General features: G+C 47.5%; 1 protein-coding gene across 2 annotated transcripts in view; it reads right to left on the bottom strand.

Annotated features, from left to right (window-relative positions):
- The window catches only part of Anxa2 (annexin A2), a 39,907-nt gene that overhangs the window by 4,424 nt on the left and 13,773 nt on the right, over nucleotides 1-21,710 (bottom strand). For both annotated transcript variants that reach the window (XM_038324054.1, XM_038324055.1), the window contains exons 3-8: nucleotides 20,018-20,117; nucleotides 10,200-10,294; nucleotides 6,227-6,340; nucleotides 3,076-3,166; nucleotides 2,194-2,273; nucleotides 945-1,004 (exon numbers count right to left, since the gene is read on the bottom strand). In XM_038324054.1, the coding sequence (XP_038179982.1) occupies nucleotides 945-1,004; nucleotides 2,194-2,273; nucleotides 3,076-3,166; nucleotides 6,227-6,340; nucleotides 10,200-10,294; nucleotides 20,018-20,117 (540 nt within the window). The remainder of the gene's footprint in view (nucleotides 1-944; nucleotides 1,005-2,193; nucleotides 2,274-3,075; nucleotides 3,167-6,226; nucleotides 6,341-10,199; nucleotides 10,295-20,017; nucleotides 20,118-21,710) is intronic.

Genomic DNA, 21,710 nt, shown 5'->3' with positions numbered 1-21,710 from the left:
CTAGCACTTACTAAAAAGCTCTCTCTCATACTGGACGTATTCTGCAGACTATATAGGATTTTAAAACTGAGGCACATGGTTTTGTCTGTAGCTTTTATGACACGCTTCGAGATGACCCAACTGTTGGTCCTCTAAGTGAGGCACACCTAGTTCACAGCTATCTAAATCAGCTTTATGAGGAAGGGTCAGGCCTCTGTCACCTTCCCCTGTCCCCGCCGAGCTGAGCAGGGAGCCTCCCTATCCCGTTTGTGCTTACTCCATCTTCCCTGCTAGCTCACTGTCGGGACCTAGCACTCCCATGCACACACTCAAAATCCACATGAGCCAAAGGGAGCTAGGTACAGATCTGGTAATTAACACTGGCATTGCAAGTATGGTTCCGAGAAAGTAGACTCACAGTCTCAGATGGTTGAGGTTTAGAAGTGGCCCTTACTCCCTGGCTGGGGACATTACCCCTCCTACAGCTGTGGGCTGGATTCATGGACTCACTTCCGATGACCAGAGTATGACAACAGTGCCATTCATGACCCTTGGGACTGGGCCATAAAAGCCTGAGGGCTTCTGAATCCCTCTTGAATCATTCCCTCAAGCCAGCTGCTAGGCTGTTAGGACATTCAAGCAGCCCCACGGAGGCCTGTGTAGGGAAATGCTGACATCTCTTGCCAACCGTCAGTCACACATGAGCCACACAGGGAAGATCCCTCTGACCTAGCCACACTCTTGGGACTCTTAGCCCCGACCAACATCTTGTCTACAGCCTCAGGAAAGACCTTGAGCCAGAAACATCTGGCCAGTCCAGTTCCCATGCCTGACCCCGAGAACCCGAGAAGAGATAAATATTAGTTTAGGGTTATTCATTGTACATAAACAAATGGTTATGTGGGATACAACCCCTTCCAGACACACAGGTCATGTAAAATTCAGCCAAGAGGCTCAGCACATACCCGGGCATCCTGGTCAATCAGTTCGTAGTCAATGACCGAACCATCCTCTGCTCTTCTGCCCTACAGTAGAACAGTGAAGACGTCAGACCCAGCTCTTTGTGCATTATATGGCAGATGGTGTTTCCTCTCCAACTCAGGTGAGGTGTACAAACACCACCTACAGGTTCTCTCATGGCAATCTAGACAAGGCAAGGAAGAGCAAGATGGCCCGGGAAGGAGGTGGGCACACTATGCCTCACCATCGGTAGCCACCCCTGGGTGCCCAGTCCTGAGAGTGCCTTGATGATGTGACATGCAGACAAAGGGAACACTCTTGTGGAGAGCAATGTGCCGAGTCTGGGGATAACAGGATGGGACCTGAGCTGAACCACATAAGGGCTAGCAGTACGGAGGCAGGTGGGGGCACTCTGCACAAGACAGGACAAAGTGGAATAGGCTGACAGGTGAGTGACGCACTGCCCAGAGTGGTTGCCGAGCGAAAGGACAGAACCACAGTGATGGCGATGAACGGGGACATGCCCAGGATAAAGAGTGGGAGGGGAGGCTTTCTGGAAGGGTGTGGCAGCAACGGGCTTTGGGCAAGGAAGCAAAATGATGCAAGTGGATTCTAAAAAGGCCCAGGGACTATGGTGTCCAGAGAGGGACAAATGAGGACAGGAGAGCCACGGAGTTGTCATTGCCAGGGAGATGGGAGTGGGCCAGGCTGCAGGACACTCCCCAGTCGTTTGCCTGAGAGAAGAACTCGCTCCCCTCGACAGACAGGTGTTCAGGTGCACGCTGGCCAGAAGCAGAGATTCATAGCAGACATACCTTACATCCACGTTAGTGTGCCAGCATCAGCAAAGAGCACACAGAGGCCCACACACAATCCAAAGCACCACACAGGCAAACATTTGCACACACAGAAAAGGTGAGAGGTGATAGAAGTAAGGTCACTTTAACGGGGTCGGTGTGGCCACAAATAGAGGCAAAGTGACCTTCCTTAAGTCACTCAGTGAGGGTTAACCCAGAAATCCAGGCCAGAGCTTGGGAGCTACCCACCCCTCCCCTAGTCCGGGAGTCCAGTTGTCCACACGGTTCTGCAGGATAAGAAATCCTATTAACAAAATGACAGCTCTGCAGCGAGGGACGCAACAGAATTTCTGAGCAGGCACGAGGATTTAGTTAATTCCCTCCCCAGTAAAGAAGGAGCTGTACCTGCCCCCATGGAAAGAAGCAAAGTGGGGGAGGGAGAGACTGAGAGACCAACCTTTGCAAGGGCGACCATCAGCTTGCGGAAGTCGCCGGATGTGTCAGAAACGATGTCCTTCTCCAGATCGGTCTTGTACACTGAGGAAACAGCACATTTGGCTTAATGCTTCCCACTGGTACAGCCAACCACCAACCCCAACTATCTCTCACCCACCAGGTTCCAAAAAGCGGGCATTGTCGTGTTAGTGTGGAAACAGCCTATTCCTGAGTCCCCATCTGAGGAGAAAGTCTCTAGAAGGATGTTCATTCCCATGAGATCAGAGTTAGGGTGATTGTCAGCGCCAACAAACAAGTCAAAACCAAGCCAGGGGTCCTCAGGCTCTCTTTAATCAGCGAACTCTTTTCCAACTAAAACACAGTTTCTGATGCTGGTGAGAGGCTTAGTAGATCCTATCAAATCCACATCTGATGAACCAAGTTCTATCCTCCAGCTCCCTCACAGCAGGAGGACAGAATCAGCTGCTTTGGGATGCCGGTGTGTAATGTGTGCCACATGTGCTTGTAATCCCAGTGCTGGGGAGGCAGAGAGAGAGAGGCAACCCTGGTACTCAATGGCCTGCCAGCCCAGTCTAATTGGTGAGCACCAGGCTTAGCCTCTCTCTCTCTCTCTCTCTCTCTCTCTCTCTCTCTCTCTCTCTCTCCCTCCCTCCCTCCCTCCCTCCCTCCCTCTCTCTCCCTCCTCTCTCTCTCTCTCCCTCCCTCTCTCTCCCTCTCTCCTCTTCCTCCCTCCCTCCCTCTCTCTCTCTCTCTCACACACACACACACACACACACACACACAGAGAGAGAGAGAGAGAGAGAGAGAGAGAGAGGGAGGGAGGGAAGCAGGGGTGGGGGAAGCAACTGGGCTAAGAGAATGGATCCCAGAACAGGCTACTCACTTTCCTTATACACTCTGTTAATCTCCTGCAGCTCCTGGTTGGTTCTGGAGCAGATGATCTCGATGAGGGAGTCCTCATCGGTCCCCAGGCCCTGGGAAGCAAGAAGCCCAGACATGAGCAGCGCCCTCACCCTCAGCCTGCTGCAGACAGATGGCTGTGAGCCCCATCTCCCCATCTCCCCGCTACGTCCCTCTAGAGCAGTCTGTGTTCTACTCTACTAAATAAGGCCGTTTTTCTGTCACATCACCAGATCCCAGGATGGTGTAAGTGGTGCATCTATGTTCAACTATGTTTAAAAAAAAATGAACAAGAAGAGACAGCCTTGGATATCCCTCCGCGCTAGGGGAAGCCGTGGGCTCCTGCTGGCCATTTGTCTTTGCTAGTTTCTGTCACGGCCAACCGTTATTTTAATAAGCAGGAAATGGTTGTCTTCATCAAACAAGAAATGGTATATGGTCACTGTCAGGCAGCAGCCATAGATTAGAACATCTGCTTAGCAGAGAAGGGTGCCGTTAGGGGAAAAAAAAAAAAAAAACTAGCCTCTCTTCTTTGAAATGGAAAAATGGCTCAAAGTTAAAAAATGTATCATGCGACTTCCATTTTTGCTTGCACTTTTCAGATATTTTAGTGACGGAAAGGGGAATGACAAAGGTGTCAAATGAGCCTGGACACCAGAACTTTATCAGGAAACGGGAGTCTAATGAGCGAGATCTTCAGGTTTAACAGACACACTTCGGAGCGCACCGGAGAACTTGAAAGGACTCAATGAAACATGTATTTCAAAGCTGACTTCCTGATCAAAGTTAGGACTTACTAACCAGGGTCCTCTAGTACTTGTCTCCACGAATAGAGAGGTACCTCTTTGAACTAAGCAGGATTACAGCTGTTTAAAATGTAAATCAATTATAAGGCGTTAATACAATAAGAAAGGTACTTAGCTACATGAAAAGTATGTCAGCTATTAATTAAACTTATTAGAGTCTATATGCCCCCTTTAAAATTATGCCTTGTATAATCTAAGCTAAGCGCCAGGTTAATAGTCAATTTGGAATTTTGGTCTTAATCTAATCTTTGACTCTTCTCCCAGAGTTTTTAATCAGGATTTCTCACAGGTTCCAGCAAAACCTCAAATTCCTCCCTGGTCAGCAAAAAGCCTATACAGCAGTACTCTGAAAGGGGACTCTGAGGTGACCGCCCAGCATCTGAAGATGTCCAGGGAGCGGCAGCTTCTCTCAAAGATGACAGAGATGCGGACTGGCTCTGGTGCACATGCCAGAAGAATTGCCGCGCTCTGACACCAAAAGGAAGTGAGATGGGCATCAGGCGTCCATCCTTTCGTTACCGCGTATTGGAGGAGTCTGACAGAGTTTTATCTCTACTTTCAAAGGTGACCTTGGCCATTTCCTAAAACTTGGCCCAAGCTTTCCCCAGCTTACCCATAATCCTTATCACAGGAGCAACTTCTCCTGTGACATATGGCAAGACACAGCCACTGGTATTGCCAGAACTGAAAACAGATTTTTTTTTCTTTTCTTTTCCTTTCTTTTTTTTTTTTTTTTTTTAAAGCATCATTTTAGTTAATGTCACTTCAAGACTTGTGTATTTCAGACGGGCTGCTCAGCCGGGACAGCTAATGGAAAAGCTGGCATCAGGTCAGAGATGGCACAGTTAAAGCACCTTTCATTGGGTTCAATTACTTAGATTAGCGGAGTGACTGACAGCTCACACAGGTCGGCTTCAAGTCAATAACACCTAATAATAGATACCAGGCCAGTCGCATGGACCACAACGAAGTGGATTCCTGACAAAAGTAAGGATGAACTGGTCCGAGCGTTGATGGCTAAAGAAAGCCAGGGAAAGACTGGCTCCCACACGACCCCAAAGGTCCAAAGATGGGGCGCCCTCAGGAATGCAACTTTCGTCAAACTGTTGACATGAAACTTACCGTCTCTCTCCCTTTCCCTCTCCCTCTTTCTTTTCTTTTCCTTAAACTCCCCACACAACCAAGAATTGCCTTGGACTTCTGATCCCCCTGCCTCCATCTCTGGAGTGCTGGGATTATTAGCATGCAGCCCGTGCCTGGTTTGACATGGTACCATTCTTACTGACAGCTGCCCTGCAGGACAGCCTACCTAGGACAGGCAAGGCAAATCCCCAAATAAACTGAGAGCCACTTGAGCTATGTTGATGAACTGAAGAAAAGAGACAGTTAACACGTCCTACAGTGGCTCTGTGCTATCAAGTCTAGGGGTGTGGTGATGCCCTGTGTGTAAAGGAGCCTCATCCCACCCCACCTCCGTGTCCTTGGGACCCCTGTGTCCTGGGGAAAGGATGACAACTGTGTGTGCTCTTCGGCTTCCCCTCACTACAGATGCCTTACTCAGCAGTGCCAGCAGAGGGCAGCATCAGATTATCCAACGTGTCCCAGGCATCCAGAGAAAAGGGGTCCTGAGCTTTGCTGTGTCTGACATTTATATAACTCTTACATTTAAGTAATATTGTCTAGCTCAGGTGGGCACAAAATCCATAATGTGCCTAAACTAGAATTTACTAATTTAACCTCAAATCCCATTTGCAAAATAACTTTGCGAAATCAAATATTAGATAACAATATTATGCCTTGCCAAAACTTGCCACTGAATCCAGGTGCCATTTCCAGCCTGAAATCAAGCCCTGCCTGCATTAGGTTGCTGATTTGGGGCCCAAATCTTAATTTTGAACCAGGACTGGACTGGGGAAAGCCAGAGGAAGCAGCACCAGGAGGGCACGAGCAGAATCTGCAAGCTTTGCTAAACAAAAGCTGTTTTTCTTTCTCCTTAATACCCCACATATCCTCCTTAAAGAGGAAGTGCAATCAAGGAAGCCGTTTTTTCCCAAAAGGCATTCCAATCGCCCAGGTGCCAAGTCTGAGCAGCTGCTAACTGGCTTCTCAGCATCAGGAAATTTCTTTGCAGTCTTTAAAAGAGAGAGAGAGAGAGAAATTGAAATATTTTTGGTTCAAATCCTGACAACTTATAGCACTGGAGGGTGGGTGGGAAATGACTTCAAATAAGAATTCAACACAACTGACAATCACCTAATTACACTCAAAAAGCTGCAATCCACATACACTAATGGGAGAGCTGGCAGATGCCACCCTACACGTGCTTACCTTCATGGAGGCTTTCAGTTCGGAGGCATCGTACTGGGCAGGTGTCTTCAATAGGCCCAAAATCACCGTCTCCAGGTGGCCAGATAAGGCTGACTTCAGCGCTGACGGAAGCTCCTGAGAAAGAGGGGTGTTTAAGAGCTACACTTACGACCAATAGCCACTTTAAAGCCAGCGAGACAGAAATAAGATGTCTCTGTCTAAAAAGCAGGCTGTGAGGCTTCGAGGACCCTGTGGTCTGGAGAGAACTTCCCTCCCGACACTCCCTTCAACAGACTAGGAGATCAGAAGCCACATTGTAACAAAACCTAGTAACATCCAGGCTAGAAACCAATGTAGCATAAGAGTTGCCGAGAGAGAGCTAACAGCAGGCTTCACAGTATGGTGGGGACACCCTGTGGGAGACAGGGCACTTTCCAGGGCCAAGGCCTAGCTGAAAAGAAGTGTGGTAGAAAGAAGAGCAGAGCCCTCCAGGGCTGCTGAGATCCCAGGAAGGCCTTTGTGGAGCTGCTCTAGGGTGGAGTCTTGCACCTTGCAGAAGGAACCAGATGGCCTAGCAGGGCAGGGAGTGGCTCCGAGCATTCCCTGTTTAAAACACTGCACCTCACATTGAGCCATCTACTCCTCCTGTTCCAGGTGCTGCTAATGAATCTGATGTGAGCTCCAGCCCCCTAGAGTCTCCTTTGACTCGCTGCTGAATATCATTTCTCAGGGGTGCCCCTATCATTGTGAAAAGACGGTTTGAATTAAGTCCGAGGCAGCACTTACATACGTAGACAGATCCTTAATTCAGCGTGGCTCCTACACACATCTGCTCGGAGACTGGACACCTTACCTCTTATATGTACTGACTGGCTGAACTGAACTGACTGGAACAACAATTGTTTCCTCGTGTGTGTAGGCGTGTGTGTGTTCATGTGTACATGTATGATGGCACACATGTGTGTAAAGGTCACCGGACAAGCTTAGATGTCACTCCTCAGGTGCCTTCCACTTTCTGTTTGAGATAGGGTTTCTCATTGGCCTGAAACTTGGCCATGTAAGCAAGCTCTCTGGTCAACAGTTTCTGGGGATCCACCTGTCCCTGCCCCTAGAGATAATGTGTACTTGCTTTGGAGAACCCACACATGTCAAGAGTGTCAGACTTGGGCTGGGGAGATGGCTCAGTGGTTTAGAGCACTGATTGCTCTTCCAGAGGACCCGGGTTCAAGTCCCAGCAACCACATGGCAGCTTACAACTGTCTGTAATTCTAGTTGCAGGAGGCCCAACACTCATGGCAAAGCACCAATGTACATAAAATATAAATTAATAAATATTTTTTTAAAAAGAGTGTCAGACTTGATGTAGATCTGAGGATACATGGGGACCTGCCCATTCACCTTCTTTCTCTGGCTTCTGATGTCCTAAGCATGGGGACCTGCCCATTCACCTTCTTTCTCTGGCTTCTGATGTCCTAAGCATGGGGACCTGCCCATTCACCTTCTTTCTCTGGCTTCTGATGTCCTAAGCATGGGGACCTGCCCATTCACCTTCTTTCTCTGGCTTCTGATGTCCTAAGCATGCATGGGAGGTAGGAGGGTCTTTCTAAAACAACACACCAATTACAACGCCAGCCTTCCAGATTGGAAACCCTGAGGTTAAGTGATCACAACTTAGTCTGCCCCTGACACTCCGCATCACCATCTCTATGCCAACCTCAGTGGGCATCTGGGCACCCACTGGATTTTTCCATGTTGACTGGCATTGCTCCGAATGTCCAATATAGGACTCGGGCACAAACAAAACTGTGCCAGGATCTGTGGCTTACCACCTGGGCAGGGACAGTCTGCCCAGAACCAGAGCAGGGTTCCCAAGCTTCCTAATGTTGCAGCCCTTTAATACAGTTCCTCGTGTTGTAGTGATCCCCCCAACCATAAAATTATCTTTGCTACTTTATAACTGTACCTTGCTACTGCTAGTCGTAATGTAAATCTCTATGTTTTCTGATGGTCTTAGGCAACTCCTATTGAAAGGGCCATTTGCCTGCCCCCAAGGGATCGTGACCCACAGGTTGAGAACTGCTGCTCTAGCCTAGCCCTTGACAAACAATGCATTTGAAAAACTGCCAGGACATCCTTCAGAAAAACCTCAAGCAGCTGTGGCATCTTTCTGTGGCAGATTCTCATTCTGGGCCACCAAGAGTCATCAGGACAGCAAGCCATCCCTACCTAGCACGTGGCAATACCTGTGTATTTGCTTTGCTGACCTGCCTCTCGACTCTGATAACACCTTGACTCCAACAGGCTCTGAAGGATCTGTGTTCTCTGCTACCTAACGAGAAACCGAGTTCCGTGTGCTTGCGCAGCTCCAGGACCACACTGAATGCGCAGTTACCGCCCACTGGCCAAGGCAGTAGACCTCCTGCTCCAACAGGAGCCTGGCTCTCCCAGCTCTCAGATCCTCTGGGAAAGCTAGAGACATAAAACACTCCCCTCTGCGCCTCACTGAAGATTAATACAAGTCTAGTGGAAGAAGAATTTTAATGCCTGTGGGATGAAGGGAGCCAGCTGCTTTCCTTTCTATGTCCTTTCCAACTGTTCCAGAGTGTGGAGGAGGGAGCTGCAGCAAGGCTTGACCTGTGACTCCCAGGACCTGGTGGTCATGTCAACTCGAGGAACACACAGTCTCTTCTGGCATCCTTTCAGGTGACCTCTACTGTGCCTGGAAGTGGAAACCTCAAGTCGGACGGGAGTTACATGAAGTCACTCTTATGGGACCGTCCGAGGAAAAAAAATGGAAAGCTTTCATAGAAAAAAAAAGTTAAAAATTAAAAAGCATGTGCTTTTTAAAAATTCCCAATACCTTGCTCAAATAAGATGAACAAGTGGGAGCTGCTTTTAACCACTAGTGGACCAGCAAAAGAGAAAACACGCAAAGACTCCTTAATTAGCAGGAGTGAGGCCTGCTGAAGACAGCGAAAGGGCCACAGCACTTCAGCCAAGCCCAACTGCTGGAATGATTCGAAGATGCCAAGCATGTTATTTATTTGTGTGTATGCACATATGTTCATATGCACATGTGTGTTTATTCATGAAGGTCAGAGGTTGGTGTTTCTTTCTTTCCTCAATTGAGGTTCATCTGATTTTTGAGATGGGGTCTCTCACTGAACTCAGAGCTGCTGTCTGAATCAGTTAGACTGATTGTCCAGGGAGCCCCAAGAATCCTCCTGTCTAGACTCCCTAGCCCTGGGGTTGCAACCACAAACCAGTGTATTTAGCTTTGTTTTTCTTTCCATGGATGCTGGGGATTGAACTCGGGTCCTCATGCTTATGTGGTAAGCACTTCACCCACTGAGTCATCTCCCTTCAGTGTAAGTGAGAAGATCCTGTTCAGATCAATGCCCAGTGGAGGAAGCCATCCTAAAATTAAGCTCACAACATCTGATGAAGAAGCAGTGAAAAAGCGAGTCGCTCCATCCAAAGCACTAAGCATAGTCCCCAATGCAAAGTCAGCCCTCGACAAACGGTACCATTGCCGGTATTCCTTGAGGCCTATTTCAGAAAGTCTCCCTCATGTGTGCTAGGGTGTTGCCTTTATGTTCCAGCTTCCCTAAGTGTACCTGTGTGAGTAGCAACCCTCACAAGGATGTAAGAGGGAAACCTTGGACATCCAAGAGTTCTAGAAGGCTCTTTTTGGTTAAAGAAGAGCCGCAATGCACAGAAAGAATGTTGGGCAGGGGTAGGGATGGGGGAATGGCTCAGCAGGTAAGGACTGTGCTGGATGTAAAGGAGCCAGACATGGTTGCACACATCTGTAACCCAAGATGGAAGATAAAGACAAGAGAATGACGACCAGGACTCTCAAGAGCCCGCTATCCCAGGGTATGCAGGATGACACAAACAAGGGACACACACTCACAGTAACTAAGAACAGAACAGGCAACATCTGAGGACATTAATTCAGCAAGGCCTGCCCCCTTCCCCAAGATTCCTGTACCTTCTTGGTCCTTCTCTGGTAGGCAAAGGCAATGTCCTGTCTCTGCGCATTGCTGCGGTTAGTCAGAATGTTGACAATGGTGACCTCGTCCACTCCTGTGGAGAATCAATTGTGAACAGTTACCCACCACGCTCTCCTACTTATGGAACTTTTCTACAGTGAATCCGCGTGTGTTTTTCCACACCCAATACTAGGAAGTCAGAACCAGCTCTTCCCCCTTCCCGGCCCAATGCAGACACTCTCATTGCCCTCAACCCTTTAAATATTTATACTTTAAAAGCTATTTGGTTCATGAATTGGTTCCTGAAGTCAACCATGGGAGGTTTGTGTGTGAAGCTCTGGCAGCCAGACGGAACGAACAACAAAGATTTAGGAGGGTTTTAAATGAAGGCGCCCAAATTGCCACTTAGCTGGAGAATTAATAGACAGAACCTTCAAAATGAATTAATAGAGACAATTATTTATATTTATTGCAAGATTACAACTGTATAAATGGCTAGGTATAATTTCTATAATTATCCCAGCTGTCATGACAAACGAGTCAGGCTTAATATGGCAGTTATATTTTCAATAGCTTAATTGATTAATAGAGCCACACTTATTGAAGACGAGATTGTCTCACAAGGAAAATACACCTCCTGTGCATTCAGTCTTCAATAGGTGACTTTAATAATCAATTTTACAACTGTATTAAAAAAGAGTAAGTGTTTTAATCTAAATTAAATCTAAATTGGGAGTTTTGAAGTACCGCCCAAATGTTTCAGTACCTATTTTAATTGGAACATGTGTATTTACAAAGATAAGAAATGCCTAGTGGTATCTGAAGGTTTCCAATTTTATATCAGAAATGTCCCTCATATGTCATTTAAGTCAGGAAAGCTTGGTTTTGAGGACTCAGGCGGGGAGAAGGCTCTCTCCTGCCCGACTATGAACTTTGTTTAATAAAAGGAAAAGTCTTTGCCATAACTAGATAAGTAATTTTGGAACCTCTGAGCTCACAAGGTCACCCCCAGACTGCACATGGCTTGTCTTACAGGAAGTCAGGGGCGTCCTGGAGCACTCAGGAGCCCGAACTATGATATTTGTGGGTAAAACAATAAGCAGACAGACAGGGGACACATCCTGATGCTTCCTGGCCTTAGAAAGTTACCATTTCTGGGTAGGAAAATAAAGATGGAGGCTGGAAAGATTGCTCAATGGTTAGGAGCATTAACTGGCTCTTTCAGAGGACCTGAGTTCAACTCCCAGCTCACAACTGTCTGTAACTACAGTTTCAGGGGACCAAAACTTCCCATGGCTAAACACTAGTGCACATTAAAAAGTGATAATACATTTAAAAAAAAATTTTATATACTTATTTCAAAATGAAGTTGCAGCAATAAATAAGCATATTAGCAAATGTCTCTAACTTCATCTTGGATGTTGCAGGAGTCAGTGTAAACACAGTAACCCTATTGCTAGACCCTGGGTCGGTTCTAAGGATGCTGATGTCAGCCTTGTAATTCCAGTAAGAGGCTGGTTAAATATCCTTTTGTCTATATCATGGAATACCATGTGGTCTTTTAAAATTACAGCACAGAAGTATTGGCTAATCTGGGGGAAATACTCAACATACAAACAAAAGCACTGATTGTAAACCCGTGGGCCCAGTATAATCTGATTTTTATTTAGTTCTTCATTTTTTTTAATTTTGTCTTGTTTTTTTTTTTTTCTTTTTGGGACAGGGTTTCTCTATTTAGACCCAGCTGGCTGCAAATTCCAAGAGATCTGCTTGCCTCTGCTTCCACACACTTAAAGCGGTGTGGGCTACACAGAACAACCCTGTTTCAAAAGGCAAAAACAAAAAAGAGTATGTATCTGTGTATAAGACTGGATCTAGAAGCATATTTATCAAAGTTTTAGCAGTGATTATCCAAGGGGTGAGGTAATTAAATGTACTTGTAAAATTCATAATGGTCATAAATCTGGTGGAGGGGTGTGCTGAAATACACAGTGAATGTCACACAGTCCTTGAACTAGAATCAACTGGTGACCTCACTTCAGAAGACACTGAGCATGATCTGGCATGGATCTATAATGTTGGCATTTAAGAGGCTGATGCAGGAGGATCACAGGTTTGGAGTCAGCCTAAGTCACCTATCAAGACTTTCAGACAGTTAAGAAATGAGAATAAGGAGAAGAGTAAATATTTCCTTATATATGTTTATATAGTAAACATCTATCTTTGATAGATGAGGAGTTCAAAGCTCAGACTGTAGCCCAGCTCTACATCAGTAACCTGTGGAAATGCTGGCTCCTGTGTGTCATACTCTCTGCATTTGCCCAAGCTGGGGACAATGGACGAAGACCTGCAGTTCCACACGGAAGCTCTGAGAGAACCTAACATTACCTCTACCTAGATGTTATCAGGGATGGCGATCAACTTAGTCAAAGCCTCCCTGAGGTCAGAACGTGACCCTCGGCTGACCAGTACAGAAATTCCAGAACACTTACTAAAAACTCAGTCCCAAGCAAGCAATATGGCTCAGTGGATAAAGGCAATTGCTGCCAAACTCGATGAGCAGAATTTGAGACTTGGAGCAATGCACATTGTGGGATGAGAGGACTGGGTTCCAGAGTCGTCTTCTGACCTCCACATGCACACCACACCAAGGCATGACTTCACGTTTAGTAAGTCGGCCAGCCAATCAAAGCAAACAACAGAACTCGTCAGTCCTCACCAGAGCTCTGCTCACTAGGACTTTCTTGGAGCTGGGACCCCGAAGCAGCATTTTCCCCTGCCACTCCCGGATAACCCCTTCTCTGGGGCTCACTGACAGAGGTGACTGAGCAAGGCTGGGGAACGGGAAACTCTACTGTCATGCTGCACTTACACCATCGCCCACTTCTATGAGGCAGAGGGGTCACAGCCATCTTTGGGAAGGAAATATTTCCTCTTCTCTAAACAACCCAGGCAAGAGATAACACCCAGAAAGAGATAGCTGTGCAAACTGCGCTCCCGGCTCTCAGCCACCGAAAGAGCACTTCGCATTTCTTCCGGCAGCCCTGTATCCTGTTAGTCAAACCAGAGTCAGTATAGTCTTTGGGAAGGAGCCAAACTTGGGTTCCCTACAAGGGCAGGGAGCATTTGTAACTGCTGAGCCCCACTCGGGTGATCTTCCTAAACTTTATCAAACACACTCAAACCTTAGAAGTTAAAGTTGCCTAAGACTGACTGGCAAAGACCCAAGATATATGTACTTGACTCCAGGTGAGCAAACGGGCACAGGGTAAGGGTAAACGTGCATTCCTTAGATGAAAATGGTTAGCCAATCTAATCATCTACATTTTTTCAGTATTCCAATTGAAGAATTGTTCCTAAGGAAGTGCTTTGCTAAATGACAGCTCTGAGAAGTCATGAGTGACAGCTGGATTCAAGGGGTGACTTTGGGGGCTTGGGTCTTTTCAACTATCCACCATATTTTTCAAGCATTAAAGTAGCTGGGCAGTGGTGGCACATGCCCTTAATCCCAGCACCCGGGAGGCAGAGGCAGGAGAATCTCTGTGAGTTCAAGGTTAGCCTGGTCTACAAAGCAAGTTCCAGAACAGCCAGAGCTACACAGAGAAACCCTGTCTCTGAAAAACCAAAAAGAAAAAAAGAAAGAAGGAAAAAAAACACGTTTCAAGTGTTGGCTGAATCCAAACCCACAATGCCTGACCCCGCCCTTCCCCCTCTGTGGGTAGAAATCCCAAGTCTGCTCTGTACTCCTGCATTCCATGGAAAATGCGTGTCTCCACTGTCCGTGGCAAGGAACCAAGAACGTTTGGGACAGGATGCTGACTCACAGCAGCAGAGACACGCTGACTGCACAGAGAGGGGATCTCATTTGTTTGATGAGGGTTCAAGAGGCCTCGGGACAGGAGCTGTCTGGTTGGAAAGAAAATGAAAATTGCCTTATCGAGGTCTCCAGGGGTGGGGGCGGGGGTGGGGGGACCACAGCTCAGATTGCTGGATATCCTGGTATTTTGAGGCTTAGGAGAAATCATCTTTACACAGAGTCTGAAGTCTGCCACAGAGAGGACTAGGCTGAGGACCCAGGGGTACTGTGACATTAAAATTATCAACTTGACAGTGTCCAGGTTCACCTACAAGACAGACTTCTAGGCATGTCTGAGAAGAACTGCCTAGCTAGGGTTAACAGAGGTAGGAAGCCCCCCTGTAAGTGTGGGCAGCACCATCCTGTGGACTGGGGTCCTGGACTGTGTGAAATGGACTGAGTTGAGCACCAACATTCATCTCTCTCTACTTGAAGTCTGTGGATGCGATGTGGCCGGCCGCCTCCCGTTCCTGCGGCCATGCCTCCCATCATGACATGATGTACCCTGCTCTCCGACTGTGAGCCCAAACAAACCCTCCATCCCTTAAACTGCTTTTGTCGTGTATTTGACCCAGATATGAGAAAATAACTAACACACGGGGCTTCTGCAGAAGCAGCAGCAATAGAGGTGGTAGCCGGGACAGTATCTGGGACTCAGGCCTGATGACCCGGAGCACACTGCTTCTCTCCCAATGCCTGGAGTTTGCAGATATAAAGTAGGGACCATCATAAAACATCATTTGCTAGAACACAAAAAAGACTGAGAGAATGGCAGGAGGCAAGCTCTCCCTCGGCTTCTCTGACGCAGACCTAACCCTGGCCTGGATTCAATCATTGACCAACAAAAACACAGGGCAGAGAGAAGACAGGACCATGGTTGCTAATGGCTTCCAGGAGATTAACAGTACCATTTCAAGGTAAACTCTGGAAGCTCCCTGAGAGCTAGGAGAGAAAATGTATACACAGGGTAGGGGCGGAGAAGCATCAGGCCTCTTCAGTGTGGTATAGTTGTGGGAAGAGGACAGTTTAAGAACTGTGTGGGATTCCCCTCCGTATGCTGTGAATATCATTGGTAAATAAAGAAACTGCTCTGAGCCTATAGCAGAGCAGGGCAGAACTTAGGTAGGCGTGGAAAACTAAACTGAATGCTGGGAGGAAGAAGGCGAAAAAGAAAGCCATGGAGCCGCTGCCAGATACAGACATGCTGAAACGTTGCCAGTAAGCCACTGTCATGTGGTGATGCACAGATTAATGGAAATGGGTTAAATTAAGATGTAAGAGTCAGCCAATAAGAAGCTAGAGCTAATGGGACAAGCAGTGATTTAAATAATATAGTTTCTGTGTGAACTAACTAGCAGCCTCCTCCAACAAAGGACAAGCTAGTTGAGCTAAGCGTCTACTTTATTATAGGCAAAGGGTGCATTGATAATCCAGAACCCAGGACTGGGGCTGTAGCTCAGTAAGTAGGCTGCTTGCCTAACATACATGAAGTCCTGAGCTGGGAACCTAGCGCCACTAACTGGGTGTTATGGTGCACACCTGGAACCCTAGCACTTGCGAAGTAGAAACTGAAGGATTGGAAATTAAAAGTCGTCCTTGACTACATAGCAAGTTCTAGGTCAGGCCAAGGTACGAGAGACCCTGACTTAAAAAAAAAATTTTAGCCGGGCGGTGGTGGCGCACGCCTTTAATCCCAGCCTTTAATCGGGAGGCAGAGGCAGGCGGATCTCTGTGAGTTCGAGACCAGCCTGGTCTACAAGAGTTAGTTCCAGGACAGGCTCCAAAGCCACAGAGAAACTCTGTCTCGAAAAACCAAAAAATAAAAAAATAAAAAATTTTAAAAAGCCCTTCTAGTGCTCAGAAAATCATCTAGTAGTCTCTAAAATGTCATGTAACATCCAGCAGGAAAACACAAAGACACGAATCTAATCATAAATGGAGTAACATAAAAGGTACCCTTTTTATGCCCTGCTACTCCAGTTACCTCATGGAACAGGGAAGCTGCCACAGAAACCAGCAGGCCCACTCTTCACTCAAGTCACCGGCAGATGAGATGCCAGATAAGAATCTGGTTTCTTCTGCCGTATCTGGGTGAAACTGGTATTTAGATTTCCTCACTGGACAGAAGGGCAGTTCTTACAAAGAAGAAAGGGCCGAGGAGAGGCAGCCAATGGAGGCTGATGCCAGCGATGAAAGGCCCCGAGGATGCCTTCCCCTGAATTTTCCAGCCACCTGGTACCTACATAGCTATGCAGACAATGCCCTCAGAGAGCACAGCTGTGCTCAGGAGTTAGCACATCTGAGACTCACCAGGGGCCTCATCTGCCTCTGAGGACAGCTGTGAGATGGTTTGCAGTGACCCTCAACCCCAAGAGGGAGGCCTCTAGAAAGGGGAGAGTGGACAGGCTCCCTGCTAGCAGAATGAGATGCCCTGGGCCAGTGAGTTCCAAAGGCCTTCCCCACAGAGGCAGGGTTTTCTTCAGTCTTTACCCCACCCCTCATCCCCCCAATCTTGCAAGTAAAAAGTTCTGCCTCCCAGTCAATATACCTCCTGGCACCCTCAGAGAAAAAACTCGCTTAATTGCCACACTCAGCTGCTTGCATCCACCTCCAGGTGTGCAAGCAAAACCAAAATTACCGGTCCTGGCTCACTCTCCAGTGCACAGGAGGGTGGTCCTGCAGCCTTGCTGGGAAACTTAGGTGGTGCTATTTTAAAATATAAGAGAGAAGTGCAGCAACTCACTTCTATAGTTGGGCTCACTCACGAGGAGGGGGCCCCTCGCCCTTCCGGAGAACACAAATACTGCTCAGATCCAAACTGGCAGTAATAGAGCAACTCTGGGCCCTCCCCTCTGCAGACGCCAAAGCTGCTTGGATTCATTGGCACCAGCGCTAACTCCAGGGCTGTGCTGTTGCTAATTACCATCTATTTCATGGAGTCGAGATTCATCCTTTTCTAATTTAGCTGACTTTCCTTTCTAGTTATTTGGACCCATATGGTAAACCATCCCCAGCTGTGTTGAACACTCCATAGTATATATTTAACCCAAGGCCATTCTAGACCAAGAGACTCCTACGGATCAAGCCTTAGAAACCTCTTGTTAATTAAGCAATATTACTACTTTTGTGTGGCTTAACTCAGCTTCTAACTAGACGTAAATTACGTAAGGTGTTGCATGGTCTACCTCAGGCCAGAGAGTAAACACACAACAATCTTGCACCAGGTTTAGGTAATGTGAAGAAAACATTCAATATCCCTCCGACTAGAATACAAAGGGTGAGCTAAATTCAGTGAAAATGGATCAAAGCTCATGGGGACCATTCAGTCTTCTGGGTGACACCCACACTCTGTTAATGCACCTTTGCTGCCTGTCCCACACACACACACATCTGTCTCCCTCTGTGCTCTGATATCTGTGCATCTTTTTGAATACTATGTGGGTTGTTACTGCCTCACACAATCTCATGATCCTGAGCATGTCTGAAAAGGTTCAGAGGGCTGGAGAGATGGCTCAGGGTTAAAAGCACTGACTGTTCTTCCAGAGGACCCAGGTTCAATTCCCAGCACCCACTTGACAGCTAAAGACTGTAACTCCAGCTCCAGGGCTTCTGACAGCCTCATACAGACATACATGCAGTCAAGATACCAATGCATGTAAAATAAAAATAAATAAAAATTTTAAAAGGTTAATAAATAAGACCACTTAAACAGAGACAGATCTTGAGGGTATAGTGTAGAACCATGATGGAAGCATGGAGTGGGGATGCAGGAGGCATGGAGGTGATTGACTCTACACAGCTGTAAACCCAGAAATGGGGCGACAAGGGGAAGAGGATCAAGAACTTGAGGTAGCCTGGGCTGCAGTGCAAGACCGTGACTGGGGTCGGGGAGGGGGACACTGGAGTGGAGCCATGCTTAGCAACTGTCAGGGACTAGGGGATAGAAGAAGCCACAGAGCTCTGGAGCAGCAAAAGCAGAGAGCCATCTGCTAAGGGACACTGCATGCTGCATGTGCTAGAAAGAGAAACTGACAGACGCAGCAGGGAAGCCCATTTTAGAAGTGAGCCACCATGGTGCCCAAAGTTGCTCTCACAGGTGCCAGGGGAAGGGGTAGAGAAGAGTCACCAGGCCCAGATCTCCATTCACCCTGCCCCTCCTAATCACTGTCTTCATGCCAGGATTCTGCCCATGCCCAGTCCTCGTGTTTAATAGCAACTGTTCAGTCCCAGGCAGTGTGTCCCTGCTCCTCCTAGCCTGCAAGAGCCCTGATCACCCCGTCTGCCACAGGTGCAAGGTTACTAGGATGCAGACAGCCCTGGTTTGTGTTTCTATGAACATTCAAGGTTTACCCTGTTTCCTTTGATGTCAAAACAATGAAGCATCCAAGGTAAAGGTGTTCAGGAGTGTCCTGATCACTCCAGATTCCTATTGGCTCATTACCTGGCGTTACTTATCTAAACTATCAGGGGCATGTTATTAATGAGCTTGTGCTGCCTGTCTCCAGTAAGGCTGTGAATGGCCATCATGGAAAATTTAGAAAACACAGAAACAGAATATATCGAAAACACAAGAATCAATGATTCCTAATTTCATAAGTCAGTTACCAGTGCCTTTGCTTTTTCCCCCTTTTTTGAGGAAAAATTGTAGCTGTCATGCTAACATATAGTATACTATATTTTATTGTCATTTTCCTGCAGAACTGACATGTTTGAGGTGAATGAATGTTTAAACGAGCATATTAAATTACCAATATTGATAAACATTTGCAAAGTACATTTAAAGCAAAACATGTTAAGTCTTTTCTGGTAAATAGCATCAGACCTGGAGGTTATTTACTAAAACCACTAGGCACACACAAAAATAACCGAGTGGAAGAGTGGTTCCAGCTACAACACTGGGCACTAATGCGGGGGCGGGGGAGGGGGGTGTAAAAGGAAGAAGAAACAGGTGCCCTCGCTAACACTGGGCCGCAACTGGGAAGCCTATCGGATGACAACAGGATCAGGCCACACCCTGGCTTTCATGCCTGGAAATGGCCTAAGACAAAGAATCTAATCCTAACAGCTGGGTGCTGTGACACAGGCTGGGGATGGGCAGGACTGTGTTCAAATTCACGTCTGAACCAAGGCCAACAGACAGGAAGTATGGTAGCTAACCCTCCGTGGTGTCCTAGGTAAACTGGGAAGGGCACAACGTAGCCTCAAAAGTTAATCTGAAGGCCAGCTATGTGGGGAGCTCCAGTAGGGCCCAATGCACCATCTGCCCATGAGAAGTACTAAAAAAAAAAAAAAAAAAAAAAAAACCCTTGTGAAGAAGACCAGGATGAAGATGGTGGTAGTGATGTCAGCCACACCTGCCCACACAGGAATGTGGGAACCCATGTCTCAGCCCTCAGGGCCTGCTGACTCGGAGCGCCTGGAAGTGTTTTTATTAACATGAGCGTTTCGGCTGTGGCGAGAGTTCACCCGTGCAATCCTTACATTCCAGTGGGCTGAGAGCTTTCTCACGCGGGGATAAAAAGCATCCTTTGTGCTAGGCTTGTAAAGGACACTATCTTTGTCAAATGAGTTAACTATTAGCCTCTAGGGTGTTTCTGCAAAGGTTTATAGAGGAATCACAAGAATCACAAGCCCAATGGTGAGAGAGGAATTGTTTTAACAAAGTGGACTGTATGTTTTTTGGTGTATGTGTACATGTTTTAAAGTAGTAATATTTTTTAATTTTTATTTTTAGTTGTGTGGGGGGGTTGCACAAGAGTGTGATACCTGCAGGGGGTGCACGAGAGTGTGGTGCCTGCATGGGGGTGCACAAGAGTGTGGTGCCTGCATGGGGGTGCACGAGAGTGTGGTGTCTACAGAGGGCATCTGATACTCTGGAGCTGGAATCTCGGGTGACGGTGACTGGACCACCCTGTGAGTTCGAGGTCACCCTGACAAAGAGAGGACAGGGGCATGGCCTACCTTTGGTCTTGACAGCCGTCTCGATGTTCAGAGCATCCCTCTCGGCATCAAAGTTGGTATAGGGTTTGACCGACCCATAGGCACTTGGGGGTGTGGAGTGCTGAGAAGAAAACACAAACACACTCAAATGACACACTACAGATCCTCTCAGTGAAAGAACACCCCGAACCCAGATTCTGTACTCCCCATTTCTCTTAATAATTCTAGCTACTTTCGTGCTAAATGAATGGGTGTTGACATGCCCAAGCTACCACACTCTGGATGTTTTGTTTTTGTTTTTGTTTTGTTTTGTTTTGTTTTTTAATATCAGGTTCATTTTGGTACTGGGGATGGAGCTCAATTGGTGGAGTATTTGCCTAGCATAGACCAGGCCCTGACTTTCCTCTCCCACCACCATATAACCTGGGCTTGGCAGCCTACACCTATAATCCTAACACCCTGGAGATAGAGGTAGGAGGAGCAGAAGTTCAAAATCATCCTCAGCTGCAGTAGGAGTTTGAGTCCAGTTTCAGCGACCCGAGCCCATATCAAAAAAGAGAGAGTTTTCACTTGTTTCCACAGGAGCTGTTCTTCAAAGGCTCCGCTGGTTTAGACCATACCGTGCTTCTACTCTGCATCTTACTCGTAGCGAGATCTTCAAAGCATAGGGCACCAAGCTAGGGCTCTGACACCAGCATCCATTCAAGTTTCTGAAGAGAAAGAACCTGGTCTAGCAAGAACCTGAGCTAAGATAAAACTGTGGAAATGTCTGAAAGAGAAACGCGCGCCGCCCCGCGTTACCACAGGCCTGTGCTGCCCAGGTTCCAACCCTCCAGACAGTGAATCCAGAGTTGGGAGCGTGGCTAGGTTGGCAGAGTGCTTGCCCCAGATGCATGAAGTCCTGAGTTTGATCCCCAGCAGTATAGGAGCGGGGAATGATAATCCTAGCCCTGAGAAGGTGGAGGCAGGAGAATAGGAAGTTATTCTCAGCTACATGGCAAGTTTCAGGCTAGCCTGGGATACATGAGGCCGGAACCCCAGAATAAAAACAAACAAACAAGCTAATGAGCCATGCTCACCCCCACGCCTCTGTGGGCTGTGCAAGGGAAGGGATCTTCCTTGTGCCTGTCCTGTGGCTACTTTGTGGCACCGAGGTGGGTGCCGGCTGGCCCACATCCTCTACTGTGACAAGTTCCTGTTCTTCTCCCTTCTACTCAGTGCTGCCCTCTGCTTTTGCCAGGATGCCCTTGCCTACTGCTGCTCTGCCTGGCACATTTCCCTCATTGTCTTTTAAAGTCTTTCCTCTTTGGATGCCTGTCAGAGTCTACCACTCTCCTGAGCTGATGGATGGGAGCCTCTCCCCTCCCACCCCAAGATAACAGCCTACTTCTCTATCCATCCTCTCTTCTGTACATTTAACTGCCCTCCTCTCCTGAAATGTTTATTTCAGAAGGATAGCCTGCCCCAAAAGGAAGGGCAGACAATGGGTATGAGGAATGTGGCTTTGATTGGTGGGTGGTCTTGAACCACCCACCACTGATGCATCCCCCACACAGCGGCTCTCCAGCCTGCAATGCCCCACATCAAGCCTCCACGGTACATACACCAAGTGATGGTGACACATGACAATGACCAAGTTCAGAGCAGCTGACTGTGGTGAGGTCAATGATCTGCTCCCCCGCAGGTCTCCTGAGCTAGTCCAGCACCCACACCA

Source organism: Arvicola amphibius, chromosome 3 (genome assembly GCF_903992535.2).
Source record: "Arvicola amphibius chromosome 3, mArvAmp1.2, whole genome shotgun sequence".
NCBI classification, from domain to species: domain Eukaryota; kingdom Metazoa; phylum Chordata; class Mammalia; order Rodentia; family Cricetidae; genus Arvicola; species Arvicola amphibius.
The sequence above is the reverse complement of the archived record's forward strand: the minus strand, read 5'-3'. Positions and strand labels throughout refer to the sequence as shown.